The sequence below is a fragment of the Nestor notabilis genome, unplaced genomic scaffold, assembly GCF_000696875.1.
Source record: "Nestor notabilis isolate BGI_N333 unplaced genomic scaffold, ASM69687v1 scaffold12196, whole genome shotgun sequence".
Classification (NCBI taxonomy): Eukaryota; Metazoa; Chordata; class Aves; order Psittaciformes; family Psittacidae; genus Nestor; species Nestor notabilis.
The window spans coordinates 21,288-45,561 of record NW_009931511.1 but is presented as its reverse complement, the minus strand read 5'-3'; the positions used below and the strand labels follow the sequence as shown (position 1 = coordinate 45,561).

The 24,274-nt window shown below is 37.9% G+C and overlaps 1 protein-coding gene across 1 annotated transcript; it reads left to right on the top strand.

Moving 5' to 3' along the window:
* Window positions 1–8,437: 8,437 nt before the first annotated feature.
* On the top strand, window positions 8,438–18,796 carry LOC104406837 (potassium voltage-gated channel subfamily KQT member 1-like; the record flags this gene model as incomplete). Its single annotated transcript, XM_010015941.1, has 5 exons — window positions 8,438–8,499; window positions 10,174–10,249; window positions 17,132–17,226; window positions 17,879–17,925; window positions 18,735–18,796. Coding segments are annotated over exons 1-5 (342 nt in total), but the record flags the coding sequence as incomplete, so codon positions are not given.
* Window positions 18,797–24,274: the final 5,478 nt, after the last annotated feature.

Sequence of the window (24,274 nt, the reverse complement as noted above, 5' to 3'; positions counted from 1 at the left end):
TACCATCATACTTTATTTCAGTCCAAGCCATTTCTGTTTTTAATCATACCATTGTGTCACATATCTAAGAGAATTTCTGGAAGTACTAGAACTCTGACCCTGACAAGTATAGACTAATGCCTCTTGGCAATGTTGATATTCCAAACCATTCTTTTACACTGTGGATTTTTTGTTTTTATTAGAAGAAAAAAAAAAGGCAAAAAAAAAAAAAATAGCTGCATCTTAGGATTCAAGTTTGAACTATGCTGGGTTTTGGGTTTTTTTTGTCCAATGATCCATAAGAGAGGCTAAAACAATAGAGAAATGGTTTTGGATTTTAAAAGATAATAAATAAATACTCTTTATATAATTTTAATGCTCTTACATATTTCTAACGAGAAAATATCATTAATGTGTTAGTATTAGTTCTCCTATTGCCTGATTAAGGCGCTTACAACCGTATGGTGAGACAACAGGCTGCTCGTTACTTCTTTTCCAGTGAAAGATAGCCTGATACTCAAAATCAGATGTCTCTGTTTGCCAGGTCTTGCTCTCCAAGAGAGATCCTAATCTCAACAAAATAAACTGCTTCAATAAAAGTGGACGAAAAAACAGCACGAGTAGTGGATTATGCTTTAACAGTTTTACAGTGTTTTGCTTTGGAATAATTCTATGCTTGTGTCCTTCGGGAAGTCAGTTGAAGAGATGAAGGTTTTGGTGCTTACAGAATTGTATGCACCTTGATTTTTACCAGGCTAATTTCTGTTCTGACCTTGCATATTCATTTTCATTTTGTACTGGAAAGAAATTATGGGGAAAGGGTTAAGAGTATGCTTGCTCTTCATCTGTTTTAAATCCATAAATGTGAGCCCCTGTGCTGTTTCTAGGTTTCAGATTACGCTCTGTGATTTATAGGAAAAGGCTGTTCTCCACAAGTTGAAATCCTATGTGTTTCTCCACCATTGTAAAATAACAAATCCTTGAGAATGCTTCCAGTTGCAAAAAGTGGAGGTTTGAACTACATTCGTAACTGCTTTTTTCTTCTGAAGTGATGGCATCAACGTGGGAAATGAAATCTTGTCCTAACGCTATCTGTTCAAGGTTTGCCATGCTTTTCATTGCAGCTAACACAAACTGTGGCAACACCCTTATGTTTATAGTCTTTTATCATTTTAGTTTTGGAGGATACAACCCCTAAAAAGTGCAGCTGTGAGCAGACACTTACTTATATCATTCTGTGTAAGTTACAAGCAGAGTCCCTACAGAGATGGCAGGCCAGAAGCCATGGTGACCTAACAGTCCATCAGCTTCCAGTCCTTCTTAGTGTCTCGTGGTGTAAATCAGCACAGAATTTGGCCTCGTGTTTTTCATTTGACTTGGTTGGGGGGAGGGAAGAAGTATTGATATGGTATGATTTCAGCCTATAGTGCTTAGAAACAGCTTCACAGCAGCAATTTCCATCTTTTCTTTGTCATTATCAACTGGCAGGAGAATTTGCTGACCATCTCTGTAGTAAAAAACAACATAGAAAATGTTAGGATTTCTGAAATAGTATTATCACTGATTCTGGTAATGTAAATATTGCTATTCAGGTCAATGGCCTTTTCCTTTCAGATATTTTTTCCTGCTGTAATTCCTGTCTCTACAACAGGAGAGCTGCTTTATTTTGTCAGTCACAACGATGTAATGACCCAGTTGTGTTGAACAGCTGAGATACTCTCTTGATTTACCTACTTTGCCAGAATAGAATAGCCTGAGCTTGTGAGGGTGTATGAGTGAATCTAACATCTTGACTATGGCTGGTTTTACAAAGAAAAAAATACTTTTTTTTTTTTTTCTGTGTTCACCATTATTTAAAAATACACATATTACTGAGATGCAGGGGAAAACTGAAGAAGGTTCTGGCTGAAGTCATTGTGTAAAGTTAAATAAGTAGCAACGCAATATTGTTTTGACCTTCCATGGATCCCTTATGAACTGTATCAGCAGTTGACCTAAATTAAAGATTATTTCTGTTGTCTCAAAACAAAAGGTTAAATGGGATGTTATTAGTACTATTACGTGATGAGTCTTAATGAAGATGTAGGATACAGCATACATTAAATTAACATGGTTAAAGTATTATGTAGAGTGGAAACAAGTAATTAAGAATTCTTAATAAGTTGATCATAATGCTTTTCATATGCTCAGTATGCTTTTTTATCACATATAACATTAGATATTTTGTGTACAGGTTGTATCTGACACATATTCTGGGCAATGCAATTTAATGAAAGAGAGAAGCCAAACTCAGCCTTGTGTTTGCAGTGGTCTTGTAACTCCCCACAATGAATACAACAAAGAGCTACTGTATAGTGTTAACAGCTTCTTGAGCATAACAAAGTAGTGTAACATCAGCCAGTTTAATATTCAAAAGTTATTACAATTTTAATAGGCCAACAATAGAGGCAAGTAACCATAGGCAATATGGTTATTTCTTCCTAGTGTCACTGATTGTAGCCCTGCATGTCTATGTATAATTTGGAACCATAAGTTAAAAGCTCTACAAAAAAATAATTTTTTAATCTGAAGAGGTTGCTTTTACTCAGATGCTGCAAAATAACAATGTCCATGGCTTTCTGTGTGCACTGAACTGCAGCTCTGTTGTGTTCTGTCTTCAACTGCTTTAGAAAAGGAGTTTAATGTGTCAGACTATGTCTGTAAGATAGTGCCATGCATTATTATTTACTTATCTGTGATCTCATTTGTGTCTAGTTACTTTCAAATTTCCTGGCCTTGAAACCATGTAAAAAAGCAACTGCCTTCTGACTCAACAAGATGTGGAGAGTGAAGAGCTGAATAAAGGTTCACTGTGATTTGATATGGGTATCGATATCAGTTGGTATTTGTTAATGATATCACCACAGTTGGGGAACAATAGCCAATTCTGACAAAATGGGAACTGGCTTATGTATTTTTCCTGCTTTCTCTACAGGGTATTACAGTCCCTTTCAAAGCCAATTTTTTCTTCGTATTTTTTCCCCATGTCCTTTGTGCAGCCCTTCATACACTTGTAATAGACATAAGAAAAACAGAATTGTGAAAATATGCAGCAAAGGCAATTTAGGATATATAGAAAATCTCATGCTCTTTCCTGATTTCAACACAAATTTTGATAGTAAGGATTATGTTCCTTGCTAGCATCATTGTGGGCAGATCACGAAGGAAATCTCTTGATGCTACATCTGTTTGCCCCACCATACCATTAGTTCTGAAAATGTATGCATGATCTTTATTCTAGCTACAGCAATTTCTCATGGTTCTAGACATGCTTAGGTGTTGGAATATTTTCCCTAAGATAAGTTGGACAAATTTGAGCATTGCACTCCAAAATCCTATGCTGTTTAGCTATTCTGGAACCTCTTATGTGGAAACTGATTTTTGTTTTGTTTGTCAGGACATGCTGAGGAATAGAGCGACAACTGGGAATGGAGTAGAGAGTCAGCATGCTTGAAAACTTTGCTTTTAATGGTGTGTTTACTTTCCTTACCCTGTGTCCAGTCTCCCAGTATCACATAAATACTTGTAAAATGATCTATGTTGAGTTACAGCAATATAGTTGTTGTGCAGCAGTATAGATATTAGAGAGTTTGTACTCAGGCGAGTTATGAGGCCAAGCCCCTTGGGAGACTTGTGTTCCCTATCAGAAAAACAGCTTCTAAAAACTTCTGCAGTTCATCCCATCACTTGCTGATCCACATGGCAGCTATTATTTTTATCTGTGCTAGCTAAAAGTCAGAAGAGCAATGGTTCTTTCCTTTCTCAGGCTTGCATTTAAATATTCATTTCAGATTGCCTTGATAAGAATATATTTTACAGAACTAGACTCATATGGTCTATTTTCCTGGGTCTCATATTGCTCTTATTGCCTGAAACAAGTCAGATCACTAAAGCTTGTTTTCCCCTTTCTATATGAACCCCCACCTCCTGCTTCCCCACCACCCCCTGGACACCTCTCTCAGGCCACCAGTGCAGAGCCTGGGATTCTTTCTGCCCTGCCAACTGTGGCTGATCAGGTTTCCCACCAGCTGCCATCACTGCATGAAGGCTCCCAAAACAGGAGAAAAGCCCCAGTGCCGTGCTGCAGTAAGCACGTGTGCCTTTCTCCAGCTGTACGCCAGTGTTACATCTCTGCTGAGATGCAGCTGAGAGCTGGGGAGGTCACATCATGCTCTGAGTTGTGGTTGTTGAGCTGCCTGACCCATGGAGGGGCTGCACCTTTCCAACTGCTTCCTTCAGTTACATACCATGCTCCAGTCGCATGACTATGAAAAACCTACATGATTTTTTTTTCTTTTTTAAAACATTTCTTACAATTTTTATTATTAACTGAAGATACTAAAACATCAAAATCCTCCAAAGGCAATGTTAGTTTTTAAACTTATTTTTCTTTGCGTGTTTCTTAAAAATCCGCAAACCAAGCAGGTCCAGAGAAGGGCAACAAAACTGGTGAAGGGTCTGGAGAATATGTCTTATGAGGAACAGCTGAGAGCACTGGGGTTGTTTAGTGTGGAGAAGGCTCAGGGGGGACCTTACCGCTCTCTACAACTACCTGAAAGGAGATTGCAGTGAGTTGGGGTCAGTCTCTTCTCCCAAGTTGCAAGTGATAGGACAAGAGGAAATGGCCTCAAGCTGTGCCAGGCGAGGTTTAGACTGGATATTAGGAAAAATGTCTTCAGCGAGAGGGTGGTCAGGTGTTGGAACAGGCTGCCCAGGGTAGTCACCATGCCTGGAAGTGTTCAAAAATTGTGTAGATTTTTGCAATGTGGAGGCCCTCAGTGACATGGTTTCGTGGTGGACTTGGCAGTCCAAGGGTAATGGTTGGACTTGATGATCTTAAAAGTCTTTTCCAACCTAGATGATTCTATGATTTCCTATTACAGAATACACAGCAATGCAACCTAATCCTTTCCAGTTTACCACATCTAAAATGTTACCCAGTATGAAGAGAATCCCATCAACTCTAATGGGCAGGGAATGACAGAATAACCTTGAGCCACAGCAAATTCTATACCAAAAGTGCCTGGAGGACTAACAATGAAAGATTTCATTAGAGTTAAATGCACTAATGAAATGGCTTAATGTAGTTATTCTGAGTCTCGTCCACGAGATCCTGTGACAAGGAATGCTTTTCAGTGCCTGAATGGAAAAAATACTTCAGTTAACATGCACAACATATTATTAAAATCTGATGTGTTAAAGATAAAGTTCAAGTCTAAATAATGATTAGTGCCAAAAACTTCAGGCCAACTGACATCAGCCTTCTTTCTTAATACTTTAGCTCTCTCCTAAGTCAGAAATTTAAGATGACTGCAGAGAATTTAAATATGTTTGAAAACTGAGCTTGACTTCAAATCAGTGTTAGGTTTACTGAGAAATGGGCATTTTGTAAAAGATGATATAAAACTGTGACTCTCTTCTACTAAGTTTTCATTCTTGTTGAACTCATTCTGAATAGATAGCGTTGACCTTTTAACTCTGATAATATCAGTGTCCATGTATGCTGGGAGGTCTGTGCCAGACATTATGGTCCTGATAATAAAATGTTCTGCAAATGAACAAAAAAGCAAGTGTTATAAATAGGAAATCAGCACCACCTTTCCTCTGTCTTGTTGCTTTAATATTTCTGTTAACACTAAACCAATATGTAGAACACCTTCCTGAGATGAAAAGGGGAACGAACTTCTAATGGCATTACTAGAGATTTGATATAAGGATAGTAAATATCTCTAATTGGTAATTGGTTTTCCTTTCTTGTTTTTGAATGAAAGAACTGTGTATTTCAGAATAGAGATAAATCTTGTAAAACCTCATTTAAAAAAAAAAAAAAGTTTTCATTTTCTTGAAACAAAAACTACCAAAGTATGCAATCGCTTACTTCCTTTTTTTGGAAAGCCACATGTTTTTTGTAATCAAAAATCTTAGCCTTAGTCCCAAAAAGCATTCTTCTGGTGGCCTTCCAGGTCCCCTTTCAGGAAAGAGGCAGTTGGGTGCTGGCTGAAGCTGGTGACATTCATTGTGGCTGTCAGTAAGTGCAGGGAATGAGCCACACTTTGGGAAATGTATTGGGGTTTTGCCTAGCTGTGTTGTGAAAAATGAACAATATTGCAAATATATGAACAAATGGCCATGTTAAAATAGTGTGGGACATTTATAAATGTTTAACAACTTTCCAACCAAACGAGAATGTGTGTAAAATTACTTAAAGTTCTTCAGCATGCTTTTTTTCCAAATCGTGTGAAATTCCAGTCCAGATTTCTGATGGACTAATGAAGAGATTGTATTTTCTTCAAATGACTTCCTGTAGGTTAAGTATTCTAATAACAAAAGGAGGCAGGAAAAACTTATGGCTTCTACTAATTTTATTCTGTCAGGCTTTCTTTTGTCATGTGAGTGCTCAATCCATTGTATTTTATTGCCAGGGGTTTTTTTAATTCTCATTTCTTACACTTTGAGGAGTGCCTGCATCCACAAGAGGTTACTTTTCCGTGCACAAATAAAGCAAACCCAGTTTATATCTAAAAATAATATAGGTTTGTATGACACTATTGACCCTGTTAGCACTTGGATAGTTTTCTGTTGTTGATGAGTTGTTATATCCTTCTGGATCATTCCCATGAGTTATGGCAATGTTGTGGCTTCACTGGCTGCTTCACGACCTGATTCTATGAGTTTTAAGTCCACAGAAAGTGTCACATAGTATGTGCTGTGTTCAAGGTGATCTTGATGTCTATTTATATTGAAAAAGACAATTGCTGGTAGCCAAAAGAAAAGCTATTGGCAATTTTTCTTTGGAGAGATGCTGGCTGAGATGATGTTTAGTATTGAAAGCTGTAATCTTTAGCTTGGTTTTACAGGTATACAAACTACTTTATTTTTGAAAGTAATATGCTAATGGTTATTGGAATCACTCAAATGGTGATTGGCAAGTATCTTTGGATGTAAGTTGTCATGGCATTAATCGGTACTGTAAGAGTGAGGCTCAAATCCCCATGAACTCTCAGTAGAGAAAAATAGCTTTGTTAGCAAAAGGGCAAACCCCTTGTCTGCTGCCCCTGTTGCTAATGCACTTGTCAAACAAGCTTTCTCCCAAAGTTAGGCAAAACCAAATGTGTAAAAATGAGAGACTTTAATTGCAGACAGCATAGCTCCCACAGCTATGCTGAAGCAGGCGGCTCTCCAGAGTATCCCCACAGTCCCCAAAAACCCCTTCCACAGAGGCTGAGAGAGGCAATTGCCGTTGGAGGCTCGCTTTGCAGAGCAGTACTTGTCCAAAGGGCGTCTCCCGCTCGCTGTGGGGCTGCATGCACAGCCAAGGTGTGCTGCTGTGGTCTGTAAGCACTCTCAGATGATCTCATTTCCTGCCACACTCCTAAAAAAAGTATTCATGAAACTCTTGCTGTGAGGAGGACAGTAATGTATTGAGTGGCTATCTGGCATCTAAGCATGCCATATGTCCCCAGAGGTTGCAGAAAGCCATTCTGTAACCCGAATTCAGAGATGTCACAAGTGGCTGAACAAACAAATATCACCAGTTAATGGTTAAGCTCTCAATTTACTAAAGCATTCGTTACCAGTTTGCAAAAGAGATCAAACAACCATGAATCATAACCTTGGCTACTAATTAAATCCTTTATTCCCTTCCCTCATCGCAGAAGCATTTAATCTTGGGGAATCAAGACAGCCTGTTGTGCAGAAGTAGATTTTACAGCATAAGCAGAAGCAAGTTTACTGTCAGGATTCCTACTGGAGCTGGGAAGGAATAAAATGAGAATATTAACTTTCCCTCCTGGCGTGGAAATTCATGTTAGCACTGAGCAATGACTGATGTAAAATAGCTCCATTGGAAAATCATTCTGGTGGTATACTTTTGTTATTTCACTGAATGGTGAATATCACTTTCATTATCCAGCCGTCTTGCTTATAGATGAGACTTATCATCTAGGTAGAGAATGAGGGATTTGGTGTGCTTTACTAGCTGTCCCAAAATAAAATATTTTACTCAGAAATAATGGACTGTGAAGAACACCCTAGAGAAATGAAGCACAAACCAAAATACTACAAGCAGTTTTATTGCAATTGAAATTTATTTCTATTTGTCATAAGATGTTTTTGTGTGTATTTATGTATAGGATGTATAGCTGCATGACAGTTAAAATCTCACACCTTAGATATTCAATGCCAAATAAAATAGTTTATCTTTTTGGGCTCCCAACTCTGTGAAGCAGAACTTTAAAACCCCAAACACTTTATTTCCTTTGTTTTTTGGGGAAGTCCTCCTTGTCCCTAGCAGCAGAGTGATGCAGCAAGGCCTCACAGAACAGAGACACCATGACTTAACTGCGTTCACTGTGACTCAATCCAAATGGGCAGTGATCCCAGTTAGGAGGAGTGGATTTACATTTATGTAACATGAACGATGATGCTGCAGTCAGATCTGCAGGAGCAGGGATCTACAGGGTGTCTCTCTGAGACACCTCAGTAAGATGTTAAGAGGGAAGGGCCTCCTGTATAGATCCAGCTGCAGATTCATGGATCGGTACATAGTTATTGAGGTAAAGTCACTTTATATAAATGCACTCAGTCTTAGTGATCTGTAGACCTGTGGTGAAAAGCTGTATGTTATTAGTTTGAACAGCAACCGTATTTTACGCTGTATCCAGACAAAGTAATCTTTCTTGTCATTGCTAAATCAGAACAATTTCTGTAACAGAAAGAAACCACCTGAGAGACAGTGTCTACAAGTAGAAAACGAGAGCTTTTTTTGGTCCTGCCTTTGGCTTTGCAGAAAGCTATTTTCCCAGTAAAAAGTGTGAGTTTAAAAAAAAAAGAATGCCCCAGCTGCATTTGTCATACCCTTCAGAGGACAGACATCCACCATTTGCATAGGCAGAACTTCTGTTTGCTGGGGAAATTTGTCCTGAGGAAATGCACAAATACTCACCAAAGTTCCAGCTTATATGTTACTGAAGAGGTTTGGGTTATATCATGCTATATCATACCAAAGATACAAGCCTGTACAGAACTTAAATATGTCTTTTCTATCCCATAAGGAGTATGACAGTTGTCAGGTTCAGTACAGACAGAAAGCACTACCTGGTGACATCTCAAGTTGCTGGACTATTCTATGATTCTATGAAAACATCTGGAATATCTAACTCTGCTTTTACTGCTACTTCCCCAAAGCCATCACTAGAAATTTGGGATGACAGTTGGAAGTACCATATGTTTGTGTATTTAAAAAGGAAATAAATATTGTGCAATAATATCATGTTTTGATAAGAATAATAGAATGAGCAAGTAGAATAAGTCATTGGCACAGCTTAAACATTTGATTTGCTATTTTAATGTTAAGGAAAATATATAATTTTGCAAGCTTTAAAAGAAATTGTATTTGTTGCTCTTAATGTTTAAAAAAAGTCAGATTCTATGAAAATTTCTTTAAACTACAAAGAACAAATTAATAATTTTCAATTGTGTTTTCAGTTCATATGCATGGCATGAAGGGGAAATATATTTGTTTAAAGACCTTTCAGATTATTTTGTCTCCATATACACTTGCAGTTCAGTTTTGGGATACATCTGCATGTAGATGTTGCATCCAGCTACCACGAGATCATTTGGAGTGCTTAGCAGTCAATGACTCAAAAATCTTTACAATGTTCTTTTAAAATGGTTTTTAAAAAATTCATGTAAGTGAAGAAATATATTGTACAGGACTCGGGGAGGGTGGGAAGGGGGAAGCATCCATAAAACCCCCAAAAAGTGGATTTCTAAAGTGATTGCATGTAAAAGCTGTGCATGGCTGAATACGCAGAAAATTGATAGCTTTGGGTTTGGTGTTTTTTTGTGGAAATGAAACTGGGAAAGATGGATGGAGATTTGCTTAGACATAGGTGGAGGTTATGTGGACACCTCATTTTACTGTGAAATGTATGCAAACCTTAGCATAGGTCAGATAAAATCCTGGATTTTTATAGCCTACTTAAAAGGTGGGGAAAGTCAACATAATAGTGTGTTGTGCTCCCAGGCTGAATCGCAACTACTTACATTACACATTCACGTGTTAGTGAAGCATTTCCTGCAGACTGTTATACTTATTGTCTGGATGGAGATGCTCTTTCACCCCACTCACCTTCCTCGTTTTTCCCACAGGCTGCGAGAACACCACCGCGCTGCAATTAAAGTGATTCGTAGGATGCAGTATTTTGTGGCAAAGAAAAAGTTTCAGGTGAGTTGTGAATAGAAAGCTCCTTTTCTAAATAAACCCTTTTATTCTCCTGATTCATTGCTGCTTTCAGAAACTTAAGAGAGACTAACACAATTCATTTCAGTAATGGTGAACTACACCCACTATTCTCTCCCACCTTCAATAGAGTGGTTGTTTAGTAGCAGGTTAGTCAACTGTGGATGCACTGGAAATAGGCTAAACTCCTGAAATGCAGTCTGAATTAAAATGTTATTTTCTGCTAATGGACTTGACCCTTGACCCTCTGTTATCACTGTCTCTTTCTCCCAGTGCAAACATTCTCATATGTCTCCATTAATTCTGAGCTGTGTGTTACTGTCATGCCGAGTCAGTGGGATTAGAGATTAAAATACTACCTCAGCCTTGTTTCTGTCTCTTACCCCATGATAATGAAGTCCTGATAAGAAACCAGCGTGGAAATTTGTTAGTGTATTAGAAGGTTTCTCTTTCCTTTTCCCTTCCCCCCATCTGCATAGGTAAGAGAGCTCCTTCCCAGATTGTGACATACTGACTCTCTTTACTCCTCTAGCCCTCGCTGTCAGATGTTTCCTGTGTGCCACTTCACTTGCTGTAATATTGCAATACCGTAAGCATTTAACAGTAGTTCATTAACCTTGTTGCCTGGTCTCAATAAAAAATTCTGGCTGCAAACTTTCTAAGAATGTGGTTTCTAAATCAATTTCATTAATCCAGTAAAAACACGTGTCAACAGCCTTCAGCTTGATTTAAACCAGGTGAATATATATATGTAAGAAATATATCACTTTACTTAGAATTAATTAATAAGGGTCAATCTCCAGAGAGCTTCACAACTGAAAAATGCAAAGAAAGAAAGGGACTTAACTGCACACATCCTTTTTCATATATGACCTCACCACTACTGCTTACAATAGACTAAAAAGCTTTTCCACCCTTCATCTAGATCCCAAAAAAAGGGAGGGTGTCCTTTTTCCTACCCAGTTTAAAGGGTGCAGTTTTAGAATCAAAAAGATGATGATGTCTAACAGTCAAAACCGTCATTGTTTCTTTAAGGCTATGCTTGCTGCTACTTCATGATTCTGACTTCTTCATTGAAATTTAGAAGGGCTGCCTGAATCCTTTAGCAATTTTCTAATTAAAATCTTTTTATTTTTATTAAAATTAATGAGCTAAATAACAGCTAAGGTTGCCTGAGCTTTTCAGAATTTGTTTCAGTCCTGTATAGTGTATTCAGACTGTCACCATTTAGGCTGAAATCTCCCATGTCCAGATTTTTCTTGGAAAGAGAACTTTCAGAAAGTTTCTGCTAGTCCATTTCACCTGTTATTTTTATTAAAGTAAAATTAAGAAAGGCACAATGGCTGGACTACTTGAAAGTAATTATTATAGTTATTTTGTTGAGAAGCTCCTTAACACTTGCTGGCCAGCACTTGTAACTTGTCAAGGGACATGGCCTGTTCCAGTGGTGTGTCCACTCCTGTTCAGTGAAAAACTGCCTGAATGTGGCCAATTCCATTAAACTTTAATTTATTCTCATTCTAAGACCTTACTGTGATCCTTTGCTCCATGGTAATTACTGAATCATTCCTCTCATAAATTTAGATCATAAAATATTTGCCATGGTATTAACTAAACTGCTTAGAAACAAGAAATCTACACGTTATATATCTACCTCCCAAGTTGTATTTGTCTAAACCAGATTCTGAAAATGCCTGAACACTGTGTGCAACATTATCCACCTGGCAAATAAACGGAACTCCCCTGCGGCAGATGATTTGATAGAAGCTGAAAAAGTGTTTGACTGAATAGAATGGGACCATTCAGTTCGTACTTTAAACTTGTTTGTACTCGGTATCCCAGTTGCTAATCTGGCTTCTCAGTTGTACACTCACTTTCACATCTGCAAAAGACCTGGACCTGGCCATCTGCAAAATTCCTCAACAAGGTTGTCTCTCGTCCTTCTTTAGTAGTCTTTCTTCTTCCTGAGCTATCAATATTAGCAGTTAGTAAAGAACTAAAAATGCCAGATAGGTTGAAATGGAATGTATCTCATGTCACTCCTGCACACAAGTGACAACAACTCCTGCTGTTTCTGTCAGAAGCAGAATTTCCCAATGGGAACATATGGGGGATATATGATACTTCTCCGTAATTTCTGAATTCAAGGTTATGACCGAGTATTAAAAAATTTGGAGAGCAGCAAAGGCACAGTTTTCAAAAGTATCTAAGTAACTTAACGCACAAAGTCACCTTGAAATTCAAGCCACAAGGTGCTTTTGAAAATTTCTCCTGTAATTAAGAGATAACCACTCATTATTCTTTCCTCAAAAGTATGTTGTAAATCTGCTTTGTTCTATTGTATGCACATAAAGTAGTCATAAGAAATCAAAATGTTTAAACATGTGCCAAATAATGACTATACAGTTTCTAATAACCAGTCCAGTGCACTATCTGAAATCAAGGTGAAGCAGAAAATGCATTTTTAAAATGTATCTTCCAGCACTGAAGAGGTCCACATAGCTGGTTTCTGGTAGATGCTTGCCTTCTAATCTTTTTGTGGTTATGTAAAATGTATCTTCCTAAAAGAAAATTCAGTTTTGTTTTGGTTTTTTTTTATTTTTCTACAACTTTTGGGAGGGAAAGCGGGTGAGGGAAATTCAGCTGAATTACATTGTACTACTCATGCTTAAAATTAGCTGGAACACTAAGCAAGGCCAGCAATTAAAAAGAGTATTTTTTAGAGATGCCTCTGAAGCTTTTGGGAAGGGAAAGCATAGGAAGAAGGGGAGGAAGAGGAAAATTTTGCAAAATAGATCCCAGCATGAACCCAGCATGGTTCTCAAACTATACAAGCTATCTGCAGGATACACCTGTATGCCTAAATTTGCCTGGATACACTTAGGATATCAATTAATAACAAGGGATGATGGCACCAGAAGGACAAAAGCCAGTTAGAAACCAGAGCCTTCCTGTTTAAAAAATAAATAAATAAAATAAATAAAGAGAAGCCAAACAGGGGTACAAAGAAATCTCACAGGACATGAAAAGCAATTCTTTGTGAAACATCACACTTGGGCATCATTTCATCTTTAAAAGAATGGCAGAAATTTATCTCTATTTTTAAGTCCAGGTTTGAACATAGTCCACATGATGGTGCCCGCATAAGAACCAGGCATAATATTATAAAGGATTAATGCCTTTTTTATGGATGTGTTTATGCTCTTCTAAAGTCTTTCGGACTGTTTCAAATTGTGTAGGAAAGATCATATTCTACTAGTTAACACAATTCCTATGCATTGGTTAAGGTGAATGGCTCACAGTTCAGGAAGGGTTCTGTAGATTACAGGGAAAACAGTACTTAGAAATTAATGGTTTTCTAAGCGTTGTTTACCCCACCTACCAAAAATGAATTTCATATACTAATTGTAAATCAGATGTCTTTGGCATAGTCTAACCTTACAACTGAATTTCAGAAAGAAAATCACCATACTCAGTTAATTCCACTAGCTGAATTCATGTGTAAATAACCTTTGTCTTCCAATTAGCAAAGTTTCTAAATATCTTAGGGCTTATGCACATGGATACAACTGTGATATCCATCACAGATCCAGATGATTTGATCTGATTTCCCATTGTCATTTAGAAATTATTTATTTTTTCATCTTTCCATGTAAATTCTTCCTGTTGGGTAAACCAGTTTCCTTCTAAAATATGTTTTAAACTCATGTTTTTCACCATGGCAAATATTCTATACATAACACAAACTAAAAATACAGATTGCAGTTCCACTGATGACATGAGTAACTGTTGCCAGTTTTGCTATAATTTCACTGGAAAATCTTGCATTTAGAATCTTATAATTCATCATCTGAGGTAATTCATTTGTCATGGTATGAATCATGAATTGTATGTGTAATTTTTTCTAATCTCCACACTGGGCTGTACCAAACAGTGTAGTTCAGTGTCCTGTGTTTCAAAGGTTGTTCTACCCATTTTATTTGACTGTTACTTGGTTACATTTCCCAGAAATTCCCCTTGCACGGATTCCCCTCTCCCTTTCCTGGGTCTGCCTTCCTGTGCATGCAGATACTAGGGAACAGCAGAGGCTAGTGGTTCACATTTTATATTTGGTGCTGGTTTCTGTGCTTTTTGCAAACTTTTGTATGTTATCAGGGAAAATTTTAACTCATTTAAGAAGATTTTTTCCATTAGTATTGGTTAATTAGCAGAGGGACGAAAGTAAAGAAGAGAAGACATTAAGGAAAGCTGAGGGGCTGGCTTCTACTTTTTTTCTTCAATACTCATCTGTTTCCTGCTCCAGGTTTTTTTTTCCTTTTACAAAAATTAACATGTTGTTAACATCAAGAGTATTTTCTCTCAAAGGATCAGAGTTCAATATGAAGTAATTACAGAATAATTAGTACTGCCTGTTAAGTACCCTATCCTACTCAGAAATGAAGCTTCATTCATAAATTCTATTTACTCCATTTTTTTAGTTCTTGTTTTAAAGAGAAAAAAGCAGCTCAGTAAATGAAAAACAGGCAGGCACATCCCTGCTCCTTCTACCATCAGACGCCTGCATCGGAGTACAAGGACAGCAGGAGAAAGCTCTGAGTCTTTATTCTTACTGAACAGCTTTTCTGAGCCTGGAGTTTTCAAGCTGATCTTGCAGATTTCTCTCTTGCTTATTTTTAGTACAAATATAATCCAATAATTCTTTTTCTTTTTCTTTTTTTTTTAATATCACGTTTACGGTACTAGCCCACAGAAAGACTTACAGGCTTATGCCATCGTTGAACTGGATTTCTTTGTGGATGTTAGTTATAATTTGTATCTGTATAAGCAGACAGGATTCTTGGGAACTCTGTGTGCTTTTTGGTTAAATTAAAGTGATTCCCTTTGCTGTTTAGCCTTCCAATAGAGAGTATCTCACAATCACCCAAGGTTTGCTGTCAGCTATAGGGAATCTGGCAGGCTGAAATACAATTTGTTTGATGAGCAATATTATTAAAGTAATAATTCCTAAAATGTGGGAGCTACCTCCCAGGCAGGCGCTGGGGACTGCATGAAGGAGCCACAGCCTTGTTTTTATATTGTATCCCTCTTTCCTTTTGCTTAAAAACACAGTATTTGTGACATGGAATTAACGAAAACCTGGAGCGTGTGAAATAAGGTTAAGCAGTGTAGAGACATCTCCTGCTTTTGATGTATAGATGACAAAATTTGAGTCCTTAAAGAGGGTATGTTAGAAGCTACCACCATAAACTCTTTTCCTTGTTCTCCAAAGATGCTAGAAAGGAAAAGTTGTAACTCGGTGCTACCAAGGTTTCTACCAAACCTTGAAAATTATATACAAGGTATCTATAGAGTCAGAAAGATAGAATTATAGAATGGTTTGTGTTGGAAGGGACTTTTAAAGGTCATATGGTCCAAAGCCCCAGCAATGACCCGGGACATCTTCAACTAAAGCAGGTTGCTCAGAGCCCTGTCCAGCCTGACCCTGAATGTTTCCAGGGATGGGGCATCTATCACTTCTCTGGGCAACCTGTTGGAGTGTTTCACTACCCTGATTGTAAAAAAACGTCTTCCTTATATGAGGTCTGAATCTCCCCTCTTTTAGTTTAATACCATTATCCCTTGTCCTATTACAACAGGCCTTACTAAAAAGTCTCTTCCCGTATTTCTTATAAGCCCCCTTTAAGTACTGAAAGGCCACAATATGGTCTCCCTGGAGTTTGCTCTTCTCCAAGCTGAACAAGCCCAGATCTCTCACCTTTCCTTATAGGAGAGATTCTTCAGCCCTCTGATCATCTTTTTTGGCCATCCTCTGGACCCGCTCTGGCAGGTCCATCTCTTTTCTGTGCCGAGGACCCCAAAGCTAATCACAATAGTCCAAGTGACGTCTCACGAGAGTGGAGTAGGGAAGGGAAATCACCTCCCTCACCCAGCTGGCATGTCATTTGTTGTTTCTGTATTGTTTGACTGATTTGATTAGGATATTTAAGAGAAAGGTTTCTACCTACTTGTAAGTTCAAGTGTTACTGTTCAGTCTTACGTGTGAAGTTTACACCCCAATCCTCTCTCCTGTGTAGTGTTAGAGCCTCATTTCAGCTTCTTATATGTAGCACTGGCATTGACTGGACTCTAATTTCTAGATGTAGGATTAAGATATTTTTAATTTGTCACTACACTTCACTTGCTTTGCAGTTAGGTTTGGTGTTTATTAGTTAAAATTATGGTCTTTAATACTACACAAAAGTGGGTTTATTAGTAATAGGTCAGATGAAGGCTTTCCCATGTGTGAAATGCAAATTACAGACACAAGGCTTTCTCCCTGGTCATTCTTTTCACCAATATTTTCACAGTATTTCCCACTAGATCTGAAAGCCCAGTCAGTCTTTCTGGAAGAGGAAATCAGTCCTGCGCCTTCAGCCAGGACTTTGCCTTTAACTTTCCCATGGCAAGAGTTGAACTGAGAACCCCAACTGTCTTGCTGCTGACTGAGAATAAGGGTTTGCATTTGTGAAAGGCCTCTTTACTGTTCGGTGGCCGAGGAGTATGAACTGTATTTCAGAAGAAACCAGAGTGACCACAAACTTCTGAGCAAAGTGCCAGCTATACTTTTTTGGCTTCAAATTCAGTGGATAATCTTGAAAGGCACATAAACCTGCAGTTACAAAAAGGTGGATGAAATCAGAACTGTCATAATTATCCCACAAAAATGTATGGTCATGGCAACAATAAAAATATTTTGGATGTTTAGACAGTGTTAAAAGGGTTAAAAGAACTTACTGTTTACTCTTGGGAAAAAAAAATCTGTGTTACTATAGACTGTTCCTACATCCTTGTGTCTTAAGGGCATGTGTTTTGGTTTTTATTTTACAGCAAGCTAGAAAGCCCTATGATGTCCGAGATGTTATTGAGCAGTATTCTCAGGGTCACCTCAACCTGATGGTGCGAATCAAGGAATTACAGAGGAGGTATGTCCATGAAGTTCTGTGTCTGTACCCATAAAGACCAGCAAAAGGATGTTTGTAAATAGGTCAGTGATTGGGGCTGGGGGTCAAAAACTGGCAGGGTTACAGGTGCCATATTGGTAGGACTCTGCAAAGTTATGGAATACATAATGGAATTCAAGTAAAGTTTTCTTTTCACACAGGAAAGAAAAGAGCATAAACATCTGATTATTGGGACTTCCAGGTTTCATTATATTTACATGTATTGCCTCAGTCCCTGCTAGCTTTGACTGCACACTGCAATCCCTATATGCTAGGGTCTGTATGATATATGTACAGAGTGAAATACTGTCGCATGCTCTAGTAGAATTGCACTTAAGAGCAAACTAAGAGATGACGAATGCAACAAGTAAGCTGCAGAAGAACATGGAAAAGAGGAAGCAGTGCTGTTTGTGTGGAAAAACAATGGGATGCTAGAAGAAGCTAAAGACCAATCTAAGTCTAACCCCATTTTGTTATTATCATTTTTACAATTTCAAACTATACTTAGCCCAAAGCATCTCCTTCGCTTACAGTACAAACTTGAACTTCACTTTGCTTGCTTGTGAAAAGCTAGAGAAAGTGAAGATTCTGGTTCAGGCTGATAAAAACTAAAATGATTCTTTTTGTTTTACAGGTTGGACCAATCCATAGGGAAGCCATCTCTTTTTATATCTGTGTCAGGTATGTTAATATGAAGGATGTGTCTAAAGTTAATCTGGTTAAGTTATGATCAATAGACGATACTTGTTAAAATACTTTTTATTTTGTTGCCAAATTTTTAAACAGTGCCAACCCATTGTGGTTTGAAGCTTAGGCATCCACAGCAGCATTTAATCATCAACACCTTTAAAATAGGCTTGTTCTTATTTAGATACTTTTTAAAAGTGCACTTTCTGCTTTCACTGCACTTTTCGGAACGTTTGCTCTAGTCTCCCTGGGGCTTGCCATATTTTCAGTTAAATGGTGTGTTATGACTACAGAGTTCTTATGAAATCAGTAATATTCACATAGTGCTTTGATAGCTTTGAAGGGAGCACAAAGTACTAAGCTTGTTTGCAACGAGTCTGGCTAATGAAAACGCTTGGTTAATGTCTTCAAACTCATGTTTCTGTGTAGTTTACGGGGGGGGGGGAGACAAAATGTTACCAGATGCATTGTTCAACTTGGCTCTAGAGTCTTTTGCATAGTGGCAGATTGTTTTTAAATGGCAATTAAAACATTAACTAAACTGGGAGCAGTTTCATTCTCCTAGGTTAAAGCCTAAAAACTAAGGTTGAAAGTGCCCAAAATTGAAGGGCTATTAAAAGCCATGGCTTGGGCAAATGCTATAAAAAGAAACAAAAAGCTGCTTTTAAGGAATAGAGTTATCAGCCTGGTAAAGGTGTTCAGTTACACTGTGTTGGTGGGCTAGTTAAACACACCCTGTTGTGGCTTGGTGCTATTTTGTTATACCACCATACATTAATTTGAAAATGTTTCTTGTTCCATAGAAAAAAGCAAGGATCGAGGGAATAACACGATTGGTGCCAGGCTGAACAGAGTGGAGGACAAGGTAAACCTCAGTTAGACTGGCAGTGAATGAGTACATGGTCTGTGATTGAACAGTGCTTGTTTCATAGGATGTGGGGAAAAATTCAGCTTAAAATAGAGTTGAATGTCCAGCTTTTCCAGGTGATGGAGCGTATTTTTGTGGCAGATTATATTTTTGGTTCTTTCTTGTAATTTTAACAGTATAAGGAAAAAAAACCCAGACTTCAATTGATTTTGGTCTCTTCTGGGACTTGCTTTTAATTGTATATATTACATATGTCTCATTGCTATGCTTCCTTCCTCCACAATAGATAAAAGACACTGTTCCTTTAATACCTCAGTATATTATGGTCCCTAAGATTTCCCTTTGATCGTTTCTCTGTTGTTTATACAAGTCCACCTACAATTCCTTGGAGAGTGCGATAGCAAACCTTGTTCTATCCTGGTTTTCATTCCTTATGACAAATGGAGTTTCTCCTTTCAAGTGACATGAAGCCAGAAAAAAAATCAGACTTGTTCTATAATCTCAAATTAACAGCTAAGTTCCTTGCAACCCTTTATTTCAATGCTGTCTGTGCTTGAAAAATTAGATCACAGGTGCAGGCTATGTCACTGTTAAAAAATATAGATTTGCCTATAGAAAGAAAGGGAGAGTTGAGAGAAGTGGTTTGAATCCTCTATTGATCTCTTACAGTGATTTGGTGAGGGGGTGAAAGAATTTCTTTACCTTAGGATTATTTCACTCATAAATTCAAACTGTTCATTCAGTATTAAGGAGTGAAAATTTTTCTTAAGGAAAAGGGCTTTCAGAATGTTTCTTCCACAACTGGAAGTATGTGATAACCTCATAAAGCATTTGTTCTGAAGAAATATCCAGCAAATATTCTGCAAACCGAAAGAGGTGTCAGCAGCACATCTGAAAGAATGCAAACTGAGCACCCTGAAGTGTATTGATTCACTTGTGACATATCCATTTCCTTACATATTTCTGCCTAAATACTTCAGAGAAATTTAAATTATAATACTCAGAACTGTACTTCAGTCGTTTGGAAATAAATGACTTTTTAAAGGGAACAGGTGCTTCTCGGTATGTAGGGTGACACACAAGAAAGGTGATGTAGAAGATATGCAGGTACAGTGCATTTTGCAAGTAAAAGAATCACTCTCTTGGATCTGTGGCTGGTAAGTGTTCTTACACATGGAAGCCTTTTCAAGAAAGTTTGGATTACATTTATTTATTTTTCTCTCCATAATGTCAACTGAAAGTGTGGAACACTAGAAAATGTCTTGTGACTTGTGACAAAGAGCAATGACTTTTCAGTTTGGACAAATAATTCTCAAATGACAGCTAAAACAGCTTCTCAGTGCTATTTGCAAAATCTCCAACGAGCCTGGGAAAGCCTTGGTGGTGTTCTGGCTCAGAGATAAGCTGGTTTGGGGTTATTAATTACTCTTTTTACATCCTTACAAATAAGTACACTGTGAATTTCTAGTGACCGTTGTTTTATGTCTTGTAATGGGACTGTAAAACACTCTCTGTTTAATTTTAGTAAAGCTGGGTTAAATTTTAACCTTGCTTTAAGAAACAGATCCTTCTTTCTTTGCAGTTGCATGAGGTCATCTGTGGTTTCAGAGTTGTATGTTATCTGCCCTATGCAACTAGTCCTATCTGCAGGAATTTTATCTGAAAGTAGCTGAAAGGCTAAAAATAGAGAATTTCAGTTGGACTCGGCAAACAGTGGTATACATGACAACACACTGGCAATGCTGAAACTGTGGTTTTGCTGCAGCTGCAGAAGGTGGCCAAACATAGTTTTTTGGTATTTTTTGCTCTCAGAGATTGGCCTTCTCTTTCTCATAAAGTACATGGTACACGGTATGCTTTCAACATACAATTAAATCCTTCCTAAGCTGAGCACTATATAAAGGATAACTATATCAGCTGGTTTTTAAGGTGACTATATATTTTAAACAGTTACATCTGATTTGGTTTGTGAATTAGTTTTGAATCTTCTGAAGGAGAGATTTTCAGTGCTGCAGGCTGGTGCTAATATCTTACCACCTTTTGTGCATTTGAAATATATCCTTTAAGTAATTTTAAAATGAGCTGTAGCCTTCTGAAATTATTTGGAAACTCCAGATACAGCAAGAAATTACACAGTACTTCCCATGCCACAGGAATAAGTTGAGTTCTTCCAATAGATCTTTCTCAGTTATGATTAGGATGCTCCTTGCGGCAGAAGGCTGGTGTACAGTTGTCAGAAAGTCTGTGTTAAAGCAGAAAGAGAAGAAATCCTGAACTTTCAGATTTTTAAAACTTGTGGGTGCTTCTGCCTATGGTTGTCTGCTGTCAGCACAGGTTCTGCTATCTGCAGGTCACCGAAGCAGAACCCAATTTTATGTATATTCTTATATTCTTTTGTGGAGGTGGATTTTAACTCAAGAAGCATTTACAAATAAAGATAATACTGTCTTGAGGAGTATTTAATCATATTTGTGGGACATCATGTCACTCTTCCAAAGCTTGTACTTGTAGCACAAGCAGATGCTCTAGAGGCATATGTATGGCTGGCAGTACAGGGGATGGCACGTCAAAGGAGCGTTTTAAAATAAAATGCTTAGAGCAGTATGGCAGTATTGGCAGGAACTATGGCACAAATCTGATTTTCCAAGTATTAAAATCAGAAAAAAAAAAAAGGCATTTTCTTCTTTTAAATTTAGGAGCATGTTCATTTGAGGGCAGAGTTCTGTAGAGTCTGTTCATCTTGTGTACTGAGTGAAACGTTGACCTTGTAATATATACAGTTTGTGATAATGTAAGGAAAGATTGTTTCCTAATATGCAAAAACCAGGGGGATGAATCACACTTGCAGGAACATTCCTGCAGAGTCCTTCCTGCGGAGTTTTGTAACTTGGGCAAGCAGATGAAAAGGTGATTTTGTACATGTAACTAGAAGCTTCATGACCTAATAGGCCTTTGTTAAAAGAAATCACAATCCAACATGTAATCAGTGTGTATTTTGACTTTGCCATGTTCATGTTCTCCGTTGCTTAGAAAGCTGAGGATAGCAAATGCTTAGTTCTTCTAATGGTATACTGCCATGGCTGAGTGCAGACAGTTGCAGCACCCGCTGTGCCCACACCCCACTCTGTCAGGACACCAGCCAGCTTTGGTCCAGGAGGCATGTAGCTGCAGTAATAAATACAGTGCCCAGGCTGAACTCATAAACCCCGCTAAGTAGCAATGGTCCAAGTGTGTGCATGTAGATATGCTGATCTAGTTCCCCAGAGAATGTTGCTGAGCGGGATTACAGTGTCAAATCAATTTATTTGTGGTGACCAGCCTCCTCTCTTTTTATCCTGAAACACCCAGCCTACCCTCAAGAAACCTGGCCACTGCTGGCTTGTGACCAAAATCAAAATCTGTTTGCCCATGATGGGCACAGCTGTGTGCACGCAGCACTGTTAATCCTCACACAGAGAGCACTGCATGCCAATGGTTTAATTCTGGGTGTGCCCAGCAGCTCGATCCAGGAACAAGCCCACAGCACGCTCAAGAACTTCTGTGTGCTACATCTCCTCTTTTCTTTTCACTGCTTTAATTTTAGCTTAGCTATAAATGACTGTAATTCTAACTCTTTAGAGTAAATTAACCTGCTCTTTTTTTGACCTTTTGCTGACCATTAATTTGGATATAACAGGCTCAGTTTGCACTTTTCAGGTAATCATCTGGGCTTGTTGCTTTGCTGCCCTAAGATAATTAAGTCTTAAATATAGGCACAGCACAAAATCATCTAGAATATACAGCAAGGGCTAAAATTGGCGGTCCCTGGACAGGCTTTGGTGCCTACATACCAGACTGCCCCAGATGTCAGTAGGTCTTGCCTGTGGACCTCCCAGAGTAGAATAACAGAACCCAGATTTACAAAATAATTTTGAAAAGCATTCTGAGCAGTAGACATTATGCTCTATTCAATCATTTAAAAAATAGGACTTAATCTTCTGCAATGATTTGGACACTTTAAAATTTACCTTCTAAGAATAGTTACAGCAATCCAAAAGAATTTGTTGGGTGTCCCTTCTATATACTCAGAACTATTCCTGTATCTGACAGTATGATATTAAGATCAGTATTGCCAAGGTCTCAGCTAAAATCTTATCATGGTCTTTTTCAGTTATATAGAACATTAGAAGTAATGCTATCTACTGCTAAATTTTAAGTTGTAGAGACTTAAATTGAGAAGGTATGTAGTAGTGAGGCATGTGACACCTTTTAATGTGAATCCAACAATTTTGCAAAACAATATTCTTCCCAAGCATGTGCACGCTTCGCATGCTTATAAGCTGAAAACATGTACCCTTGTATTCTGATGAGTACTAACATAAAGAGCAACATTCAGAACTTCAAATTTGCAGCGGAGCACTGAACAGAGAAGCATTTCACTTCTTCAGATGTACTTTAAAAGCAGATAGCACCACTTTTAAAACCAATTAAAACCCAATCTATCACGTGAACGCATCTATCCTTAAATAGATGCTAGTGTGCTGTTTGAGTTGCCTACTGGAAATCTGAACTGATCTTGGAAAGCAAAACCAAAAGGAGTTACCTTCTTTGCACAGTTCTTTGGAGTTCTGGTTGTGGTGATTTGGTTTTCTGTCTTCCATCTGCAGTGTCCTTGGTTGTTAAAGGTATAGATCAAATGTTCAGTAAAACTGATACATTTTTCACTGTGAGTGCTGAGTATGGAACTTTGAAAGAGCAATGAGTACAGAGGCTTTGAGGTGGCTTTCAAAAATTGGTGAAGACTGGTATGTTACAACATTTATATATGCGGTATTAGATTTTCTTCTGGCTAAATAATTTGCTGTAATTGTTTCACCAGAGCACTGATTCTACTCATACATGTATTAGAAACCAGTTTGGCTGGAACCCTGTTAAACACAGTCCAGATGAGCAGAATGACCACTGATAAGTCTAGGTCCAGTTTCTGATTTTACTCTTGCTCTTTCCTGCTCTTGCTTTCTGATCAGCTAATAGTTCCCCTTTGCAAAAGGTTTCATATCTAATTTATTTCTCTTGTTGATTTGATCAAAAATATATGAACTTGAGTTATATATTGCAGAGTAGTTTTACTGTAATAAGTTTCCTGTTTCATTGTAACACAAGGTAAATTGTAATCATGCCATTTCTAATAATGAACTCCCAGCCCATGCAACGCAGAAAGGTTTATGATATACTTCAGAGCTCATTAAAAGCCTTTGACCTGGCAAGCTGTGAAGCAGGCCTTTTAATCAAAACGTAAGGTAGCCCTGATAAGCCAACATTTCAGCTTCACTTCAGGGTACATAGAAGAATTAAGCTTTATCAAAGTTTTATGCCTTTGAGATGATTTTTTCTTTTAATTGTTACAACACAATTTTGCTCAGTAACACAGATGTGTTACATGACAGCGTTTCTGTCATAAATGGAAGTATAGATCTGTACGTATATATGTCTTAT